The 22,219-nt window shown below is 28.0% G+C and overlaps 1 protein-coding gene across 1 annotated transcript in view; it reads left to right on the top strand.

The window, feature by feature from the left end:
* Positions 1-2,074: 2,074 nt before the first annotated feature.
* LOC107441037 (nephrin) overlaps positions 2,075-22,219 on the top strand; it is a 342,812-nt gene continuing 322,667 nt past the window's right edge. Inside the window, exon 1 of the mRNA XM_043050259.2 lies at positions 2,075-2,913. Within this exon, the coding sequence (XP_042906193.1) occupies positions 2,841-2,913 (73 nt within the window). The 5' untranslated portion in view covers positions 2,075-2,840. The remainder of the gene's footprint in view (positions 2,914-22,219) is intronic.

Genomic DNA, 22,219 nt, shown 5'->3' with positions numbered 1-22,219 from the left:
AAAAATGAAGGAATTAAGCTAAATATTATCGTAAGATGTATTATCAAAGCAGTCTTTCAACATTTACAATGAATTATATCAGAAAAGTGCGTCTATTAAAAACAGTTTGGATAAGCTTCTTTAAAAATGTGGTATGATATTCTAAGTAGGGTTTTTTATGAGTACAGATCTGCTTTCAAAATATTTTTAATGAGATGATCACTGGGAAAATGCGTTATCTGCTGATACAGGTTTTACGAACTTTAACTTCTGCGGTGGCAAAGTACACATATTTATTCTAGAATTCATACGACATTTGCTATTTTTTTTACTGTACTTTGGTAAATTTTTAATTTATTTTAAATAATAGTTGTATACTTCATGTACAAAAATAAACAATTTTGAAAAAAGCTATAATCAATCTATTGAATCTATGGAATTGTTTGTATTCCTGTATGTAAAGATGTATCTTATCAAAATAATTTTAAAGCATTTATACAATTTACCAAAATGAAAAGCATTAAATACAATTATTTCAAAAAATTCGTGAGAGCGGGAGTTCGAATCCAACGTGGCCGAAGACTCCCCCGTGAGTGTTGCATGTTAACTCTATCGAATCACAAAGTGTTCCATGTTCCCATAACCAATTATACCTCTGGGGGTACTGAATTGGAGTTTGATCGTTCTCTGGTTCAAGACAAAATTACGAACTGTGGATGAATGAATGGATCTATGAATGGATCTATGAATGGGTCCGCTCTATAAACAGGTGTGACGTATGGGTGTAGCAGAACGCGAATTCTTGGCCATAGATGGCGCCACTGGAAAACAAGAACAATCCCACACTTTGCCTTAATGGCGTATGACAGCAAAAACATTTCGAATAAATAGAGTTATAGTTATGCTGTAAAAAAAGGATTCCTCAAAACTAGGTAAAAATTATCGAATTACCAAAATAAACACAGTCGAAATTGAAAACTCCTTGTTTTCATTATTGAGTAGAGTGACATGCTCAAAATTGAAACAGCTTTGAGAATACTTCTTCATTTGTAAATAAGCATGGCAGAAAAGTGTTGATTACAGATCTGAAGACGTTTGTTATTCGCGAAACATATTTGGAATGAACGCATGTACAATAAAGTATTATCTAATTGGATTTTCTTTTCGAACATTCGATCGTTACAAACTAATAAAGTTTGAACTTTGTCACATTTGATGATGCTGCTTCATTTTATCATGTGTTATTTTCTGGATCACTCATTTTGCTCAGAAATGAGTATATGTTCCTTCAATTTTGAGTATGCCACTGCACTTAATAATAAATATGTGAGGTTTTCAAATGCGATTGTATTTCGAAGCAATATTTATATATTTTTGCTCAATTTTGAGAAACCCTTCATTACAGTGAAGGTTCTGAAACTGGTTTGAATTTTAAATTTTCAATATTAACTAACTAAATTTTTATTCTCAGTTATTTTCGAGAAAACACTATGATATATTTACACTTTAAATTAAATGATCTAACCGATTGAAATGAGTAACTAAACGATAAAATTAAGCTACTGTTTTTAATTTAAGTAAATTAAAAGCATTGCTATTTAAACAATATAATGAGATTTAAATTTTTTTCTGGAAAATACGATGTAATAGGTTAAGACAGTTTTACTTAGCATTGTGTTTTTTCTTTTTATAAAATAGTAAACTAATTAAAAAAAATTGTGGTATTCCAAAAATTTTAAAATAACTACTAAACATTTAACTTAATATTATATTCTTGGCATGATTTTCTTTCAAATATTATGCCGAAAACTTTTATATTAATCTTAAAAAATTCAAAAATGCACGGTGATGTGAACAACAACGAAACAAAGATGAAATGAATTAACGCATCGCCCTGATGAAATATTCGCTTTGTTCTAAAGTTACTACGTTTGGAATTTGATTTCACCTCCTTTACAAGAAACTTCCCTACCTTTATCTCTTTTATCCTATAGATGGCGCTGTCGATCTTTTGGCGTTATAAAATCAAAACTACCGTCTACTACTACTGCCATGCGTGCTAAAGCTTTCGCGCATCGAAAATCCACGAAGTCCTATACACAGGAGAGTGGACCGAAAAAGGATCAGTAACAGTTCTCCTGTTCTCTTCTCCACATGATCCGAACTTTCTACGGAGTAAAAAGTTTTATTGCCTATTGAATAATCTTTCATAAACAAAACACTCTTTTGGTGTGCTTTGGCAATAATAATTTATGGTTTATTTCTATGCAATTAAAAGAGGAAAGTGAAAAGAAATATTGCGAATTTTTTATTTTATTTCAAATATATATATAAAAAAATAAAAATGAACATGGGACTTTCTTCTCAAGGAATTTAAGAAATATAAAATTAGTGCTGTGAATAAATTTTAATTTTATAAAAATACTTCATTGTGATAAAAATTTGCACACATTATTAATATATATATGGATTAAACAGCAATGTTGTGAAATATATTTTTCACAATAATTTTGAATGTTTGATTATTTACATATTATCAAATGCAAATATGCACATGTTGCTAATTGCGAAGTTTCTATATATAAATAAGCATAAAATGATTTTATAGAAACTACTCTGGAAAATTATCATATAGCCAGCTCATATGTGACAGAATATATAATTTTAATGTTCAAATGTTTTCATAAATTTGCACATGCGAAAATCGGTTTAGTTTTTATACATTAAAAAACATCTATTATGGATACAGCAAGATTTTTAGAAGAATGTTTTCAATGCAATATGGCTTACAGATACAAGAATTTTGAAAATTAAGCTCAAATTCTTTGTCCAAATTCTGTTGAATTATAAATTACAGCAAAATGGAGAAAATACGCTTAAATATAGAGAATTTGTTATTGCTGTTTACTGTTATTTTAGTTTCATCTTATAAAGGTAAGTCCTCCCTATTTTACATTTCTATAAAATTATATTTCGGGATATTTTTTATTCATTTCGATATATATAAATAAATATGAATGCGTCTGGAATCAGGTTCATTAAAACGGTTGCGTAAAAATTGCTTAATGCAAAAATTTAGAAAAAAAAGCTTCTGTAATTTATATAAATTTTACGTTAATAAACACCTTATTGAGATTAATTATGCATTTATATGGTTGCAATTTTAATAAAATGATTTCATTGTAATAAACTTAATGAAACATTTCGAATGTAACATTATAACATTTTCAATGTTACAAACTTAATAAAATATTTCTAATGAGACAAACTTGATAAAACATTTTTAATGTAAAAAAACTTATAAAAACATCTTTAGTGTAAAAACTTGATAAAACATTTTCAATGTAGCAAACTAAAATGAAAGTGTCTTTGGAAAATTTAATCTATATTTGCTCAAAACCAACACAATCCACGAAAAAAGATTTTTCGAAAAATATTTCATTTCAGTTTGGAGTTGAGAAAAGTTTGATATTTTAACAATGACAGTTTTTAAATGGATTTTCAGCATATTTTCTCAAAGTATCCATAGAAAATAAAGGTGTCGACAGATTTTTAATTTTCTTTTTGTTGTCTGAAGTCTTTACATCTCTTCGATTTAAACTTTATGCTTGCTTTAATTTCTAATTTTAATTAGGTTTTCTATTTATTATTTTGTTTTCAAAATTTATCTTTTCTTGGAATAATAAATCTTTGAAATCTATTTTCCTTAAAAAAAATAATGAATGGATATTTGTTCCAATGAGCAGACTGGGAATTTTTTTTTTCAATGATAATCTGGAATAATAATGGAATATGGCTACGATGTTTTTTTTCGTGAATTAGTTTAAAATATCGTCCTTTGTAACTAAACTCCCTTATGCATTCATCAAATCCGAAACAGCGAATATTTTTATAGATATGCATTTTCTTTTTAAAACAATCTCTGAAACTATTTTTTTGCTTGACTATTAATTTCTTTTAAGCAACAAAACTTTTCCCAGCTATAATTATCTAAATATATCGAAGAAATTCTACGAAATTTAAAAAATTCCTTTTATAATTTTTCATTATTTTTACTTGTTTCATTTTTGCAGAAGAACAAAATAACTTTTGCTATTTCATTCATAATGTAAGTCTTAAATCATGTTACGAAATTTTAATTACATTAGTTGTTTAAACTTTTAAAGCATCTAATTTTAGAAGAAAAAAATTATTTTTTCATTAGTTGAAATAACAAATGCATATAACTGCCGTCTAAAGATAGTTTAAATGAGTTTTATTTATTCTTATGTTATACATTGTATAAGTGATTTATGTTTCTTTGACTTCCAGTTTGTTTTTAGCAATACCACATTCTTAAACTTTAGTAAACTACACGTAATTTTTTAAAAAAATAATACTAAATTGAAAATTTGTATTTTAAGTAACTATTTTTTCCGTAATTTTAATTTTCATTTTTGTACAAGAATAAACAGACTGATCCAATTTCATTTTAAGCGTAAGTTTTGAATCCACGAAACTCAAAGCATGCATTCGAATGCTTTGCAAAGCAATTTCAATGTACGAGCAATGGGTTTTTTAATCAGAACCGGGTATAACATTGCGTTTGTTACTATTATTTTCAAACAAAATCTTCGTTCTGCATATTTCGTTGTAATCTTTAAAGTGTTTCAGATTTTTTTAAAAATATGATCTAAACAAAAGAAGCATATATATAACAAAAATGTAATCACTAAAATGAAAAATTAATAACACTATTTTGTATTATTTGAAAAAACAAACATGTATTTATGTTTTATGAGTTTTATTATATTGCAGCATATAAGAAAAAATAAAATACCATATTCCATGATTCAAAATAATATTATTTAGATTAGATACAAGCATATTATTATTTAAGAGTCTATAGGCATTTTGCTTCAAACGAGATATGCCGTTATAATGCTCTTTTTAAAGCACCGAAATAAAATTTTTGTAGCATTTAGCTTTTTTTATGTTTTGAAACTTGGTAATTTTTACCGAAGCATTTGTTATAATTTTGATAAAACGTACAATAAAGTGCAATTTCTTTCAGCAAAATAAAAATTTATAATTTATCACAATAACTTAGAAAATGGCATAATGGCACGATAACTTAGAAAAGACAAAAAATAATCATTCATTCTGAAAAATTTAGTTTTTAGTTAGATATTTTTTACTAAATGTGGGGTAATATGAACTAATATTTTTGAAAACCAGAATATGAACTGAAACTCATCAAATAAACGGTTTAAATAATTTTTCACCAAATAATGGTTTAAATAGCATTTTGATTTTACTAACCAGAGTTATTGATTTCTTTTAGCAAAAATGTGATTACCCTACAATACGGTAATTTTACCAGATATTTTTTCCTCTCTGTGCTGTTTTTTATTTCTAGTGTAAATTAAAGAGTGAAAACCAGTGATTTAGCAAAGTGCTATTTTTAAACATGCCATTTCTTTCACAATAATTTGAAAACATTATAATTACACATCGATATGAATAAAACATAATAAACCAAAGACACCACGCTCCTTTAAAAGCATAGTTTATACTCACTTTGAGCGATACATATTTAACCTTAATGATGAAAAGTAGTATGTTGATTATACGGATTCCAATAATGAGAAATCTCACGCAAATAGTTAATTTACATAAACATATTTTTTTTTATCTGGAAGTAAGTCCATACAAATTCAACCAATACAATTATTTTCTACATGCTTGAGTTCTGAGTGGGACAACGAAAAATTTGGTTTTTAGTTTGTATAATGCACATCTAATTTAAATTTGTGCCAAAAATATTAAAATGGTGTTTATGAGTGTGATATAAATATTAGAATTTATTTAAGTTTTTTTATTGAAGAAAGTTTGCAAATATGGACAATTTCTAAGCATCCTGCAAGCAAATTAAAAATAGGATAGAAGCAATCTAGTATATTGCAAGTAAATATTCATTCTCAAATTAACAATACTTATGCATATATATTCAGCTGTCAAATTTTAGTTTCCCTTTTTTTTCATAGTGAATTCTTTATTTAATCCATGGTTCACCCGGGCAATTTTTTTTAATTGGCTGAACTTTATTACCTTTGTTGTTAGCCATGGAAACCGACTTTTATGTTTCTTATCCTTAGGTAATGACTATTTCAAAAAAAATTTAATTACAGTTTTTTTGGTTTATAGCTTAAAAACTTAAGCTTATACAAAAAAAAGAGAAAGAAACAGTAGATATATAGAGGGTAACGCACTTGTAGCAGTAAGCAAAATCAATACAAAATGTGTCCTGATCTATCAAATAATATGAGAATATTATTTGAATAATAAAGCTGATCACCAATAAATTTGATGTATTTTTTATGTCGCAAACGCTCATAGAAGAATTTTATTGTTGTTGATTTTTTTCTCACTTAAAATATACGGAAAAAAAATTGTGTTAAAATTAACGTACTGTGTGATTATAATAATCTGGTTAAAGAAAAAAAAAACATAATTTTTGTTAATAAAATTAAGATATATGGTATTTTTTTTAATATGGTAACGCTTTTCTGCTAATTCTAGTTTTATAAATTATAGTTTTTATTACAGTATATTTAGTACAGCATATCAACCAGAAAAGCATATTTTGACGAATAAATAATTTTTATTTCATACTCTAAGGTGTATGATAAATTTAACAAATTTCATCGCATTCTATTAAACCATGTTTTATAGTTAATTTTTCCGAAATCATTACCAAAGCACTTTGATGAAAATTATCGAGTTTTTCGTGTTCCTCTACGACCAGAAATATGGTAAATTTTACCATATTCTGGAAGTTTTGACTGCATTTTTTCTCAAAAAATGCCAGATAGCATAATTGCACCGTTATATATAACATCCATACTTAAAATATATAAACTTCTAGGAAACTAGGCACTTGCTAAGAATTATTTAATACTGTTTCATGATTTAGAACTCAACATGAGAGGAGTGAAATCACATCCATTTACCCTTTTTGTTTATGCTTAACTACATGCTTTTATGCATAACTACACGGTTATGCTTTTGTTTATGCTGAAGAAATAACTACATAAACTAGGAATTTTTGTTGAAATTTCTTAAGCATCACTTAGTAATATTTCACTTAGTTATATTTAATTTTTTGTTTTAATTTTCCCAGTGTTTAGGTTTTTTATATAATATTTTTTACAGTTTTCTTAAAAGTTATTTATTAAAAACGTTCAAACGAAATCCTCCATTTTTTTTAGCAACTGAAGGGCTTTGGCTATAAATAATGAAACGCCACATGTTCAAAATCATACAAAAGAGCGCTTCTGGATTTGTAATGGAAGCGTAACATGTATACTTTTATTCCTGGTAAAGAGGATTTTAAAGCTCATCGGTTGCGATATTTTTATATATAAAATTTAGATTTGTATGAAGTCAGAAGTTTCTGTTATAAATGCCTGCTTATTAAGTGTATTGTCACTGACACCAATTGTAAAATGTGTTTCAAATTATTTTAAAATAAACCGAATTGCCAACAATAAAAGTTATATCCTGGTGCAGATAGCGAAAAACTTAAATTTATTTGTGGTATTTATTGTTCTATTCAGGGTTTCTAATTGTCCACTGTAACATTCAGAAAATGTTTATGTAAATATGCTTACAAAATCTAGCTTCTTAAATATTGTTCAACATTTTCAATAAGTTATGTATGGAACATAGTCCGGAATGATGTCAATAGTGGGCCATGATTCGTTTTTATATTTTCAGCTATATCCTCGCTACCAGTTTCCTATTATAGTTTATCAGATTTTAAAACTTAAAACCGGCATTAGTAGGTTTTTAGTAAATAGTAGAGGACTAAGCGTGAATCTTAAAAATTGTTTAGAGTTATTTTTTGTTCGAATTTTCTTAACTTTCCAGAATAATATGCATGCAATCACGTTACTTCAATATATTTTGAAAATAACAAGTATTTTAAGTTAAGGCAGAGAATGTACTATACGAGAAGAATAAACTTTAAGTTGGCAATAAGACACTGAAGAACTAAACTCAAAAATTCGCCATTGTTTAAAGCAATTCTTTGTTTATGTTTTTATAACTTAAATAAACATGTGATGACTTTATTTTTATACATTTTGAAAACAGCAAGTATCTTATATGAAGGTAGCGAAAAAAATGCAAGTGTAATAAACTAGCAATTTGCAATGAAACGTTACAGAAATAAAATCAAATTTTTACCATTGTTTGAAGCAATTCTTGTTGATTACTTTCTAAGTATGCATGCAAAAGCATAGCTTAAAAATATTTTAAAGAAAACAAGCATGGCATAGGGAATGTATTGCTTGATTAATTAATTATAAGTTAATAATAAATGTTTGCAGTCTAAAACCAAATTTCAGCCATTGTTTGAAGTAACTCTTTGTTTTCCTAGTTTTCTAACATAAAAGTATGCATGTAGAATCATTACTTTAGCTATTTTAAAGACTGCTAGTATCTTAAGATGTAGGAATGGATATTTAACAAACGAAAGCAATTTGTTTTCTAATAAAGCAGCACCGAGCTAAACTTAAATCTTCGTTATTGTTTGAATTAATTCTTTGTGTATATTTGACTAACTTGCTAACATAAGAATATGCTTTTAATGGTATTCCATGAAAATATGTCAAAGGGAGCAAGCATAATAAGTTATGCCAATACTTAACAAAAGAAATATAAATTAGCAGTTTCTAATAAAGCAGCACCGAGCTAAACTTAAATCTTCACCATTGTTTGAAAGAATTTTTTGTGGATATTTAGCTGATTTGCTACCATAAAAATATGCGCTTTATGTCCTTACTTAAAGACAGCGAGTATCTTAAGGTTAAGGCAGTGAATACATAATACAAGATTAGTAAATTTAAGTTATAAATAAGGTGCAATACAGTGATTGATTATTGTTGGTAAATGTTCCACAAAGCACTAAGTAACCACGGTAATTTATCACATTTTCCTTCTAATGTTAAGCGTGATTGCATGACACGAAAGAGCTTTGTCAGAGCAGTCATTTGTTATGACTGTCAGAGTGGTTTTTTGAAACTGGAATTCAAAGATCAAAGTTCTAAGCGAGGGACTTTTGTATCCAAATACATTTAGAATATTTTTCAAGCTTGTAAATATTTGTTTTGCATTTGCTCAACAATTTTCTAGCTGATACTTAAAGCTGAAATTCGGTACTGGAATCGTAGAGGAACAGTTGTAAGGTGCTTATTTCTATCGTTTTGTATTATTTAGTTGTTTCTAATAAATGTTAATTTCGTTGATGATTTGGTTGAATATATGCATATGTTGCCTAGTACGTTGTTTAATAACGTTAGGAATAACTGAAAATACGAAGTGATTTGAAATATTATTTTGAAATCGAATTTGGAATTTCGGTTACAAAACTATGTATAAATCTGAAGTTCGGTACTGGAATCTTAGAGGAACAGTTGTAAAGCGCTTATTTCTATTGTTTTGTAATATTTAGTTGTTTCTAATAAATGTTAATTCGGTTGAATATGTTTTCTAGTACGTTGTGTAATAACGTTGGAAATAACTGAAAATAGAAAGTGATTTAAAATATGATTTTGAAATCGAATTTGCATTTTTGTTACAAACCTATGTGTTAGTTAGTTTTTAAAGGAATAGAATTATTTTTGTGGATCAGCGAGATAGTTTACATAATGCTTTTGTCAGTAGGGATTTGAGAGTTCCTGATACACTAATACAAACATTTTATAATTCAAATAAATAAGTAATTGCGAAATAATTTATTGCGTATTTAACATTTTAAAATAAGCATCACAATTTTCGAAGGAAAGGGCTTTTTTGTGCTACGTAGACTAAATCGCAAAAAATAAGTAAATAAGGTACAAATTAAGTACAAAAGAAGATATTCTTTCTTAACGTCTAAACACCGAATGACGTTAGGAAATTATAAAGAACCACATGCATTGAATTTTAACCAATTAGGATTGACAAGCTTGAACATGATAATAAAATGAACGGTAATATGTAAGATGATTTGGCGAGAACCCGAGCGGACGAGAGGTTAAATAAGAAAATATAGATTGAGAAAGAGTTAAATTTTTGAAAATCATTAACTTAATTATGAGAATTTTTAAAATTATGATGCGGTTTCCAGAAACCAAGTTCGGTAGATGAAAAGCGGTGTTGAATGATTCTACCGAATCTATAGGAATAACTCCCCATTGTGAAAAACTCTAATAATTTAGTTAATGATAGTCCAAGTATCAAAAGATATAGTAGACAAGATAGTTCAACAAAAACTACACTATCTCCTTTTCGGTACTTGATTTTTAACTTTATTAATGTTATAACTTCAACATCACGAATTTTTTATGTTTTAATACACACGTATCTTAAATCGTACAGACGTGTATTTTTTTTAACATTTAAAGCTGATTAGAATGAAAATATGAATAAATATTTTTTATAATAAATATATAGATTTCTTATTTTTCTTAAACGGAAGTTTAAAGATTCTTTTGAGGTTAATAATAAAAATTGAAAATTTTTTAACAGCAATTGAAGAAATAATTAAGTATAGTTAATTTAATTTTATAATGATAAATTCTTTACGGATGCAATCGTGCATTGGGAAAAAAAATCTCGCAAGTGTTAATATTCGCAAGAACAAAATACCATGCGAGAAGTATTAAAATGTAACAAAATCTCGCATAAATAAGAAGAAGAACGTGAAAATGACTACCATATTTTGCCGAAGGACAAAAATAAAAATATCCCTGAAATATAAAGTTCCAGATAAATATATATGAAACGTCAACACAGAGAACAGCGGTTACAGAATAATGGACATTTCGTCTTTTTGAAAGACACAGAAGATGTTTCAAATAGTTTAAATATTTTAAAATGTAACCAAGAAATACTTTTACTCTGTTGTTTTAATAATTATTTATTTGCAAAAAGAGATTATTATAATAGAGTAGAGATCCTTATTATCGTCACTATTTTTACTGAGTACTATTTTTTATGACGTTTATTTAAAAATGTGAAAACATATGTACTTGAAAGGATGGTTGCTGTTGTAGGCCATTAGGGCAGGGGTGCGATTGCTCTTGTTTTCTAGTGGCGCCATCTATGGCCAAGAATTCCCCTTCTGCCACATCTAAACGTCACACCATTCATTCGTCATTCATTCATCCACAAATCATAATGTTGGCCTGAACAAGAAAACGATCACTCTCTAATTCAGTATAATAGGTATAATTTGTTATGGGAACATGGGGAGGCTTCAGCCGGCTGGATTTGAACTCCCGATCTCATGAACGGAGTCCAGCGCCCTGTCAACCATGCTGTCCCGGGCCCAATTGAAGGGAATTCAGAATATATTTTAACTGTCAAGGCTCCTTCATGAATACCACATTTAATTTTTAATGTATCTACGTTTAAAATTTTTATTTTCAAAAATTTAGCGGAGTTTTTCAGATTTTACAGACAAATTAAACATCGTATTTTTGCTTCAAAATATTTTTAATTATTCATAAATTATTAATAATTTATAAATTTTTATATTTTGAATACTTTAATTAACCAAGTTTGTGTGAAAATGTGATTTAGTTAAGAATTTAAATTAATTAATGATTAATATTTTTAGTTAGAAATTGATTTCATATATCTATTAACTTTGATAAAAGCAATGATTAAATATTTACAGCATTCATTTTCTTAATTTTGCAGAATATAACATTTTTAATGTTTATTTCAGTTATTTTTCTTTGATTTTTGCTGTTAGAATATCAACTCTTCATTTGACAGAAATTTATGAAACTATAGTTTAGTTAACATTTCAGCAAATTTTACATTTTTTTCAAGATGCAAACTCTATTTAACTATTTGTTGATTTCTTTAACAATTTTAAGCAAGCTAAGCTTGGATTTCTTTTCTACTAGTAACCTTTCCTATTACTTATATTAAAAAGGAAAACACTTTTAAAATCAATATTTTTTGCCATTATCTTGTCATTTGTTGAACGTATGAAACAAAAGAACCGAAAAATAAAATGCCTTCAAAACATGTCTGAATCGCTATAGTGCGTAATATAATGAAGTGCTTTATTCGAAAATATCAAATACAGCATCACTCAAATTTAGATATTTCTTCAAAACGAAGAAGAAACTTGAATTTCTACAAAGAAAATAGTTTATCATTTTTTTATCAAAATAATGCATTAGTTAAAAAAAATATTACATTGACTTATTTTCAATTATTATTTTCTTTTATGAAAGAACAAAGCTTAGAGAAATGATCAAAATGAAAAAGTTAATGTAGAAAAATAAAACAAACTGCTTTTAGATCATAATGCATCTGGCACTTTTCCAAGTCATTTTGTTTTACTTTTTTCGTTCCTTAGCATTAAGCAAATTGAAAAAAAAAATGTTTTACTTTTGAAATCAACTGATCATCAAAACTTACAATATATATTCATTTGCTATTTAAATAAAACAAAATGACATTATTTCATTTTAAATTATGCAAAAAAAATCAATTGAAAAGAATAAAAAAATTCAAATATATTTAAATAATAGAATATTTATGATTTATTTCTGATAAACAGAACTAGTATTCAATCTCTTGATTTTTATGTCTTCTTAAATATTTTGCTCTTTAAGATTCTCCTACTCAATTTTAAATATAAATTTCTGATTAAGATTTAAACAAAATTTATCAATAAATGTTTAAAATAGTTTTCTTCGAAATTATGCATGAATAAGCCTGTTAACAAAATGAAATTAAAATCTCTTGCTGGACCGATTAGCTTTGATAATCATTGGAGCATTTACCTCATTCATTGTCAATATGATCTTGTATACATAGGACTAACTAAACTCGCTTTAAAATTTAGACTTAAAGAATTCGATCTGTCCGTTATCAAGAAAGCGAGAAATCATTGCTGCACATTGTTGGAATCTTGGGCATAAATTAAATTTCCACAATGCCAAAATTATTTTCACTCCAGTCACATCTGCTCATCTTGATGCCCTAGAAACTTGTTTTATTCGTATCAATGCAAATTCTAATATAATTAGTTCCTCACTGCCTCACCTCAGCACTTGCATTTGCCCTGATTTTCTACTCTCGGCCACTATGTTTTTTTTTTGTTCTGTTTTTCTTTTTTCTTGTTTCCTCTCTCTCTAAGCAACTGAGGTTTTTCTAGGTTTGTTTCTCTCCTTTATTTTCCATTTTTTTGTTGGCAACTTTACGTTTTGTATTTCAAACCACGTTTGTTTCTTCTCACTCACGTCTGGCAAGTCTTGAAAATAGGCGCCCGTTTCTAAGTGCTTGAAATACCTCAACTCTCATTTCCTATTTATACATTTTTGAAGCGAATGAAGTTTTTGATCATGTATAATATCTTGCCACTTCAGTTTTGTGTGATTATTTTTTTTAAAAAATACAACAAATTTACATTTCTTGCTTTTGTTTTGGTACGGTGTTTGTAAAAAAATATTTCTGAAAATTATTTTATTTACTATAATTCATAGTGCTACTTTCATTAGTGATTTAATTAAATATTAACCTATTGTGTATACTTCTATGATTTTATTTTCATCAAGAATTCTAAACACATGAATTGAGGAAGAGCATTACGGAACACTCTGTACATTATTAAAATGTTAGTACACGGTCGCATTAAATTTACAGCTTTAAGGTTTGCTGTAACAAAGTTAGAAAAATAAAAAAATGTGCAGACTTAAAAGTTCTTTCAAATAATACGCAAACTAAAGCATTTGTTTGTACAGTGCTGCAAAAACAAAATGGGCCACCCTAAATAACTTTTGATATAATGATCAGATCTTCAAGTTCTAAGACCTCATTCTTAATGGTAAAAGGGGGGTGACCTCAAATATGGTAATTAATTAGTGCGGTCGATGTTTTAAATTATGAAATCAGACACAGAAGCGTACTTTGTCTGAAAAAACATACCTTATTTTCGACGGGGTATACAATGACAACCCAAAATAAGGCAATAATAATAAATAATAATTATTAATGATAATAAATATTAATAAATATTAATAATAATAATAAATATTAATAATAATAACAATAATAATAAATAATAATAGTAAATAATAAATAGCCAAAATAAGGGTAGCAGCTATCTGGGAAATATAGTCCCCGTAGTTTGCTCAGGAAAGCGATTCAAAGTTCAGATCTCTTAATGCTAATTTTACATTCAGCATATTTCGCTATGACATGAGAACTTCTTAATCGAATTCAAAAATTTTTGAAAACACTTACAAAATTTGTTTATAATATAATTCCATGCAAGAAATAAATTTTACTACACATATATTATTTTTTAATAAAAGTCGAAGATCATTTGAATTGTAAGGTATACATTTTTTTACATCATTTTAAATTATGTAATTTTTCATAGTAAAACATAAATTTTGAGCGAAATCAGTTGAATAGTTACTGAGAAATTGGATTTTAAATATACGACTCTTTTAAATTCCATTTTTCAAGAACTATTTAAGCGGTTTCACTCAAATGTTTTACTTTTCCATGTAAAATTGCATACTTTAAAACAATGTAAAAAATATACACCTCACAGTACAAATATTTTCCGACTATTATAAGTATTAAAATAATAAAAAATATATACTAAAATTTATTTTTTGCTTAGAATTATTTTTATATAAGCGAATTTTTAAGTGTATGTAAAAATTTTCCAATTCACTTAAAAAGTTCTTGAGATATGACGAAATACACAGAAAATAAAATTAACATTAAGGGGTCCAAACCTTGGATCACTCTTCTGAGTAAACTATGGGGGCATATTTCTCATATATCGGCTACCCCCTATGTTTTAAGGATCAGAAATCCTAATCCGTTGAAAAAAAAGGTATGTTTCAGAGAAAGTGTGTTTTTGTGCCTGATTTCGTAACTTAAAGTATCGTTTGCACTAATCGAACATTATATCAAATATTCAGGGTGGTCCGTTTTTTATTTCGCACACTGTACATAAGTTCCTATGTAACTAGCATAATACATAAGTTCCAATATAACTAGTGATAAAATTTAAACATGTTAATTGAAAATACCCATATACTCAACTAAACTACCCAATATCTCGATATAAGTATTTGAGTTTCGATAAAATGTTCGAAATCATTTAGTACTTTTAGTGTTAGCATTTTTGTTGGAAATTTAATTGAGATAATTTTAGAAATAAGAAGATCTATTCGAGTTGAGATCTTGGGAAGCATGAAGATTATGCTAATTCACTATAGCAGTGTCTGAAAGCTTTTCGTAACTTGACACTTCAAAGACATAAGGAAACCTTCAAATACATATTATATTTTCTAAGTTTACATTTTTCATACACATATATATTTATTACTGTAAAGACTTCTTATTCTAATGAGAAAAAAACAATTTTTAGAGTTTTGTTTAAATTAGATCTTTCATAATTAAATCTTTAAGAAGATACTATCTGTTCCGATCGTTTTGTTGTCTATTTGATACTATCTGTTATGATCTTCCTCAGGGATGTTTCCCAGACCGTCGCCAATAGCCCATTGTGCAGCTCTAGTGCGACATAAATGAACTACAACAACAACAACTATCTGTTAAATAAATATTTTGGTCTTTACATGTCCGGAACATTTTTGAAGCAGGCATTATCTACTTTTTTAGAAAATTGAAAAAATATATATGTACTATTTTTTCCTACATTTTGCACAGATTTGTTTTTAATTTTCGATCTTTTAAAGAACTTACATAAAAATATTGAATTTTACTTATAGAACGATATTAAATTGCATTTAAAACAACTAAACATAAAAAAAATTATTTATGTGTACATATAAATTTGTACAAGCATTTGTACAAACAAACATTTGCACAATTTAATACTTTATATCCACAAAAACAAACAAATTTAAGAGATCATATTAAGCTTAAATGATTGTGTGTATAGTTCTATAGATGAACTCTGATTTTGAACTATAATGAACTGTGACTATAATTCTATCGATGATTTTTATGACAATATTAATTCCTTAAATGATCGTTTCCAATATTACTACTTCAACTTATACTGCGTGGAAGTAAACATATAAAATTTTATCAAAGAATCTAATTTAAAAATGAAAACTATACCTAATCTATTTTATTTTTAACTCCATTAATTCAGTTTTTAGTCTTGTTAAAATGTTTTACAAAGAGATAAAAGAAAGAAATTAGTATTGACGGATACAGTTAAGTCACAGCTGAGTATTAATTTCCTTCCAGACAGATAAAAATAAAAACGTGTTAAGATAGTTTCTTTTCTTTTGAACAGCATAAAGAATGGTACTACAAGAAAATAATGTTTAAAAAAAATGAAAGTGGAGTATATCTAGAAAAATATGTGATTTATTGTAACACTATTTCTCTTAAAAAGAAAAATATGCTCATAAAAGTATTTTGGAAGATAAGAAATACTTTTAGTTGTTTTGATTGTATTTTAAAAGTGTCTTGTGTCGAATAAAACACTCTTTAAAGCTCGTTAAAAATTGTTGTCGTGTTTGTGTTAAAGAAAAATGTACTTATAAGTTTTGCTTATTGCTTCAAAGATAAAAAAAATTTCTTAACTTTTTTTTACGCAAGGAATTTAACGTGCTTTACACAGTTACTCAGAGTGTTTTGTAATGAAAGCCCTTATTATATACTTTTCAAAACATGATAAAATAAGAATTTATACATAAAAACTATGTACAGAGGGCAAAAAAAATGATCACCATAAATAACATTTGATCGGATCTTCACTTTCTGGAATTCATTCTTATTTTACTTGAGGGGGTGACCTCAAATGTGCTAATTAATAAGTGTAGACGATATTTTAAATTAGGAAATCCGATACAAAAAGGTATTTTTCTGAACAAACATAGCCTTTTCGATAGGTTCGGATTTTTGATCGTTAAAAGTTCATTTTTGCTCTTACTTTAATAAATATTTTAGTAATCTCTCCTTTATCCCGGGACCTTCTTTCTACCTTTCCCGGGACCTTCTTGGTAATTTTGGAAGATGAAACTCCTATCTTGAATAAATGTTCTGCCAAGCAGTGATGGGCAATCTGTAATCTGAAAGTTGATATTGTCTCTTTTTGGGGTCAATGGCTAAACAATTTCCAACACCTTGATTAGTACGTTGAACAATTTCCCCAGATTTGAGTCCCAGTAACGTATACACTTAGTAAGATGGTGAGTTTCCCTTCTTTCATATCTTGACAATTTTCTCAGTTTAGCACTTTAAACAGTTTACCAAGGTTTAAATCTCTGCAATGTGCACAGTTGATAAGTACTTTGAACAGTTCTCCTCAGTTTGAATACCGACAATGGCAATAACTTAGTAATTCTTCAGTCATATTTTTCTCATTTTCTTCAATCATCCATTTTACGGTAAATGTTGAATTTATATAGTAAAATATGTTTGCAAAAGTACTTTAAAGTAAAAGTCAATACTTTTTTCCGTACGTTTTTTTATTCTATTTCAGACAGTGTGAATAAATTTATTTCCAAATTTTAATGACTCTTAGTAGAATTTAGAGCATTGAAAAAGTAAATTAATTTTAGTTTTTGTGAGGAGTTGAATGAACGTTCTTATAAATAGTGAGCGTTTTCAGGTTTCTTATCACGAATAAAATTGATTTTGATTATTTTAATTTCTTCTTTGTCCTGACCAACCTGGATAATAATCTTCTAATTTTTGCTTTTTCTGCCACTAAATATCATATTAACCATTTTATAAGAAATATGCCACAACTCTTAAAATTATAAAAATTACTATCAGTATGTGGTGTGATGAGCTGCGTTATTAAATAAACTATTGCACTGTAAATAATTCAGGATCAAACTACGGTATAAAGTACCGGCACTTTAGATACCTCATCCGTAAAATCGCTTTCTCCGTAAAATCCATTTTAACCGTAAAATATTATGCTGTAAAGTTTATAGTGATATATGTTTAGTTAGAGTAATTCAGTGGTTATACGGTAATTATCACTGTAAAAATTACGGTTTATCAGATTTTTTGTTCCTTAACATGTTACGGTAAAAATACTTTTTAACTTAATTTAATTCAGAATTTTTTGCAGGATAGAAATTTGTAATAAAAGATTGCAAAACAAAACTTAAATTTCCGCCATTGTTTGCAATAATTCTTTACGTTTGCTTATTTCTCTGACATAAAAATATACAAGTAAAAACATTACTGAAAATATTTTAAAGACGACAAATATCTTAAATTATGACAATGGATACTTAACGAAGGGAAAATAAATTAATGGTTTCTAATTAAACAGTACTGAGCTAAGCTACCGAGTTAAAATCGATTCTATGTTTAAGAGTATTGGTACCCTAGGTGCCTTTTTTTTTAATCGTAATTGGATCCGGAAACTTTTACACTGTGTGTTTTACGCGCTGTTACTCATACCCAAAATTTAGTTGGGCAAATTTAGGTCGATTACTTTGTACACTCTAAAGAAATACAATGCCAACAATGGATTGATTACTGGTAAGTTCTTGTCTGGAGAAACCTGATTAGAAGAATATTTAGCAATAGTTTCAAAGCACCAAGTACCCTCAGTATAAGTCAAAGATTTCGGGTTCCCACTAAGGAACTAGGTGAATACTGCTTGACCTTGCCGGTTGCAATCAAATGCTTAGTAGAAACTCGGTTATTTATGCTTTATAAAATGCTTTGGCTTCCTAAAGTAACTGATTAAGTATTTATTTTGCATACCATTTCTCATATCCATTTTGAAAATCTTGATTAAAAAATTATTTCATTCTTCTCTTGAAGTTTGCATATGTATAATCAAAAAAAAAATCTAACTGCTGGAGCTACTGTAGTAGATGGGAAAAAAGCCAAGAAATGTAATCTATGTCAATTGAACTGCGCAAAAGATTAGAAAATAAATAAAAATTGATCTTGAATGTCATTTTTAAAAAACCTGCAAATTTGCTGACTTTATATGTGTTGCGTTCAATTTTGAAATGAATATAAGCATGAGATCTAAAAATTATCTTTTTGAAAAATAAAAAAAACAGCTTTTTAAAAATTCAGTTTCTTGGGATTTATTCGACCGATTTCGCTCAGATTTTGTATTTTGCCACGTACAATTACATTTTTGAATGCCTGTAAGAAATTGTATATTTTAAAATTTAAAAATTTTCGACTATTATTCCATAAAATAATAAAAAAAAAATTAAATATTTGCGAAAAGCTTCTTTTTGCTTTTAGTAAATAGAAGTGAGGTTGTTTTGGTTTGGAATTACTTTTGGATAAACAAAATTTATAATTGTTTGCGAATATTTTTATCAATTCACTTAAAAACTCTCGAGTTGTGGCAAAATATGTAAAAAATAAAATTTGCATGAAAGGGCTCAAACTTCAGACCATTCAGCTGCCACACTATTAGGGTCATATTTTGCAGATTCCGGTTAGCATCTATATTTTGGGAATCTGAATCCGTTGGAAAAAAAAATTATATTTATTCAAAGAAAGTTCCTCTTAGTGTCTGAGTTCATAACTTAAACTATCGTTTGAACTAATTAATTATCATATTTGAGGTAACGTGTAACGTGAAGATCTGGTCATCAGATTAAGATATAAAATTACAGAGATTGGTCTTTTTATTTATTTTATTTTTTTGCTCACTGTACATTATACAATATATGAACTGATTCAAGTAGATAAGCTAGGAATATAGAGTAAGAACTTCTCAAATATTTTTCATCTTATACTACAGCAGATTAATAAATACGAAATAATTTCTCCATAGAGTGAAGACTTTAAGAACAATCTTTCTGTTTCATATCTACAGAAATTGGGAAAAAGCATATTTTGACAATCTTATCTCGCTGAATGAAAGTGACATGGAGGCGAAAGAGTGGCAATCGAAGATATTGACTTGCCGAGAGGAATGGAAGTCAAAGATTTCGAAGATAAGATTTTGACAGGCACTCAATAACTCTAACCGTCAAACGTAGATTCGAATTATTTGAGACTATTTCTTGGCAGTGAAATTGGAATGGAGAAAATTTTTCTAGAGATTAAATTTTGCACTTTTTTCAATAATAAAAGAAAATCATAGCATTTTTCTTTAAAAATTACAGTTATTTTAAAGACATATTAAAATTCTAACAATTCGGAATTTCTGCCGTTGGTGGATGCAACTGAAAATGCTTGTTCCGACACTACTTTCCATTTATACTCTAATTAATCCCACCAGATGATGCTAGTGACTAACGTATAACCATTTTTTTAATTTCTCACCTCCACCAGATGGCGCGTATACTAACATATAACCATTTTTTTTTAATTTCTCACCATCACCAGATGGCGCCTATACTAACATTGACTATATACCAGATGGCGCCTAACTATTTCTTTTCTTTTTTAATAAATTTCAGTAACCGAATTGTGACTGCTTTTCTTACTATGTTATTTGCGTCCTTACAATACCCTTTATAATGTACTGCTTGTTCTGTTTGACGAAGTCGATGAAACTTGGTACGTATGTAATATGAACCCAGGGCAAAGTTATTCACATTTAAAGCATTAGATGGAGCTTTACATGTAAGATTTTAATGTCGTTTAGGGCATTAAAACTAGCAGTTTCTACTTTTTAATTGTTATGCATCAGACAGAAGTAAGTTCTGAAAAAGGTGACTAAAATTGAATCGATTGAGGAGGAAGAATACTGTAGTGGTTTTCCAAGGAAACTAAGTTGCAAGCAAGCACAGCTCCACATGTTGCTACAATTAACGTAAAATCCTGCACTTCAAGGCTGAAATCGCTGAAACGTGTTTATTTATTAACACCCTTTATTACATGGATAAGCAATCAAAAATCTTTAAAAGACACAAGGCGTGCTTAAATCGAAAATAAGTTATTGCGATGAAAATAAGTGAACGTTTTTTTATGTTAGTTTGCTTAGTTAAAACAACCAAAAAGTTACATAATGATACTTAACTATCATATCTTAACAAAATGCATGTAATCTTGAAAAACGCATAAAAAGAAGAGGAGAAAAAAAACATTAGAGGCTCAAAGTTTCAACCAAGAATCTCCTCAAATCCTTTCAGATGGTAAATGCTTGGCTTAATGTTCAAACAAGCATATCAAAAACACGCCATCAAAAATTCTCCACTGCACTTCAGATTGTGCTGCGTCATATACTTGGTTCATTTATTGTGTTTATAGTTTTTCTTCAACTTACGCTACAGTGGGTCCAATCTTTTACGGTGGTTTTGTTTCTCTAGCCCTTATATCAAATGGCATTAATTGCAGAAGTGCTCATCTTATTGTTTCGAAGATTTTTTTGTTTTTAAATTACTGAAAAAAAAAACGATTTTTAACAAGGTGTTGGGGAGTTTCTTTGGTTTAAAATTGTCATGCCTCGCTGATGGATATGATCCTCAGTGAATCTGATGCACTCAAGTATATAAAAGAAAAATACATGCATGTTTATAAGTAGCATTTAAAGAATTGAGTATTAGAAAAAAATACTACAAATACTCTTTGTGTGTAGTATTAAATGGGGAAAATATGATTTCCGGAAAGTAGAAAATGCAATAACTATAGGATAGTGTAAGAAAGATAGAATAAATTTCAACGGGTCTATTTTTGTATCCTATTTTATTGTTAGTACTTTTTCATCGTTTTGTTAGTTTTGCAATGCTTAGATTATATTCGGAAGATTTCATTTCTCAAAAAACTTCCTTATATATATTTTACTTTCTTAGATCTGTATTACGTATCTATGTTAAGATTCTTTGTGAACTTATGTAGTTGGTCCACAACTGTAGCATAAACCAAAGATTTAACTGACTAAGGTAACTAAGGAAAAAGTGAAAAGACTTGAAATCCGACTGACACTGGATTCTATGCAAACTTCTGATGATCTTCACTTAGCGATACCACATTGTATGTATATATATATATAAATATATATATATATATATACAATACAAATGAAATAAAACAAAAATACGACCACCGAAGCCGACGTCTTCAGGGGGTACCGGCCCCGGTAGCCATTAAAAACAAAACCATTTCTATTTGAGGGAGAAGCAAAAGCTTAAAATATCTCCCTCAGTACCCCGATGGTTTTGTATAGAGGTCCAGGAAAAACAAGATACATTCAAAAGAATAAACAAATTACGAAAAGAAAATCAATAAAAATCATCAGAAA

Source organism: Parasteatoda tepidariorum, chromosome 5 (genome assembly GCF_043381705.1).
Source record: "Parasteatoda tepidariorum isolate YZ-2023 chromosome 5, CAS_Ptep_4.0, whole genome shotgun sequence".
Classification (NCBI taxonomy): domain Eukaryota; kingdom Metazoa; phylum Arthropoda; class Arachnida; order Araneae; family Theridiidae; genus Parasteatoda; species Parasteatoda tepidariorum.
Note: the sequence above shows the minus strand (reverse complement) of the source record. Positions and strands in the feature narration are given on the sequence as shown.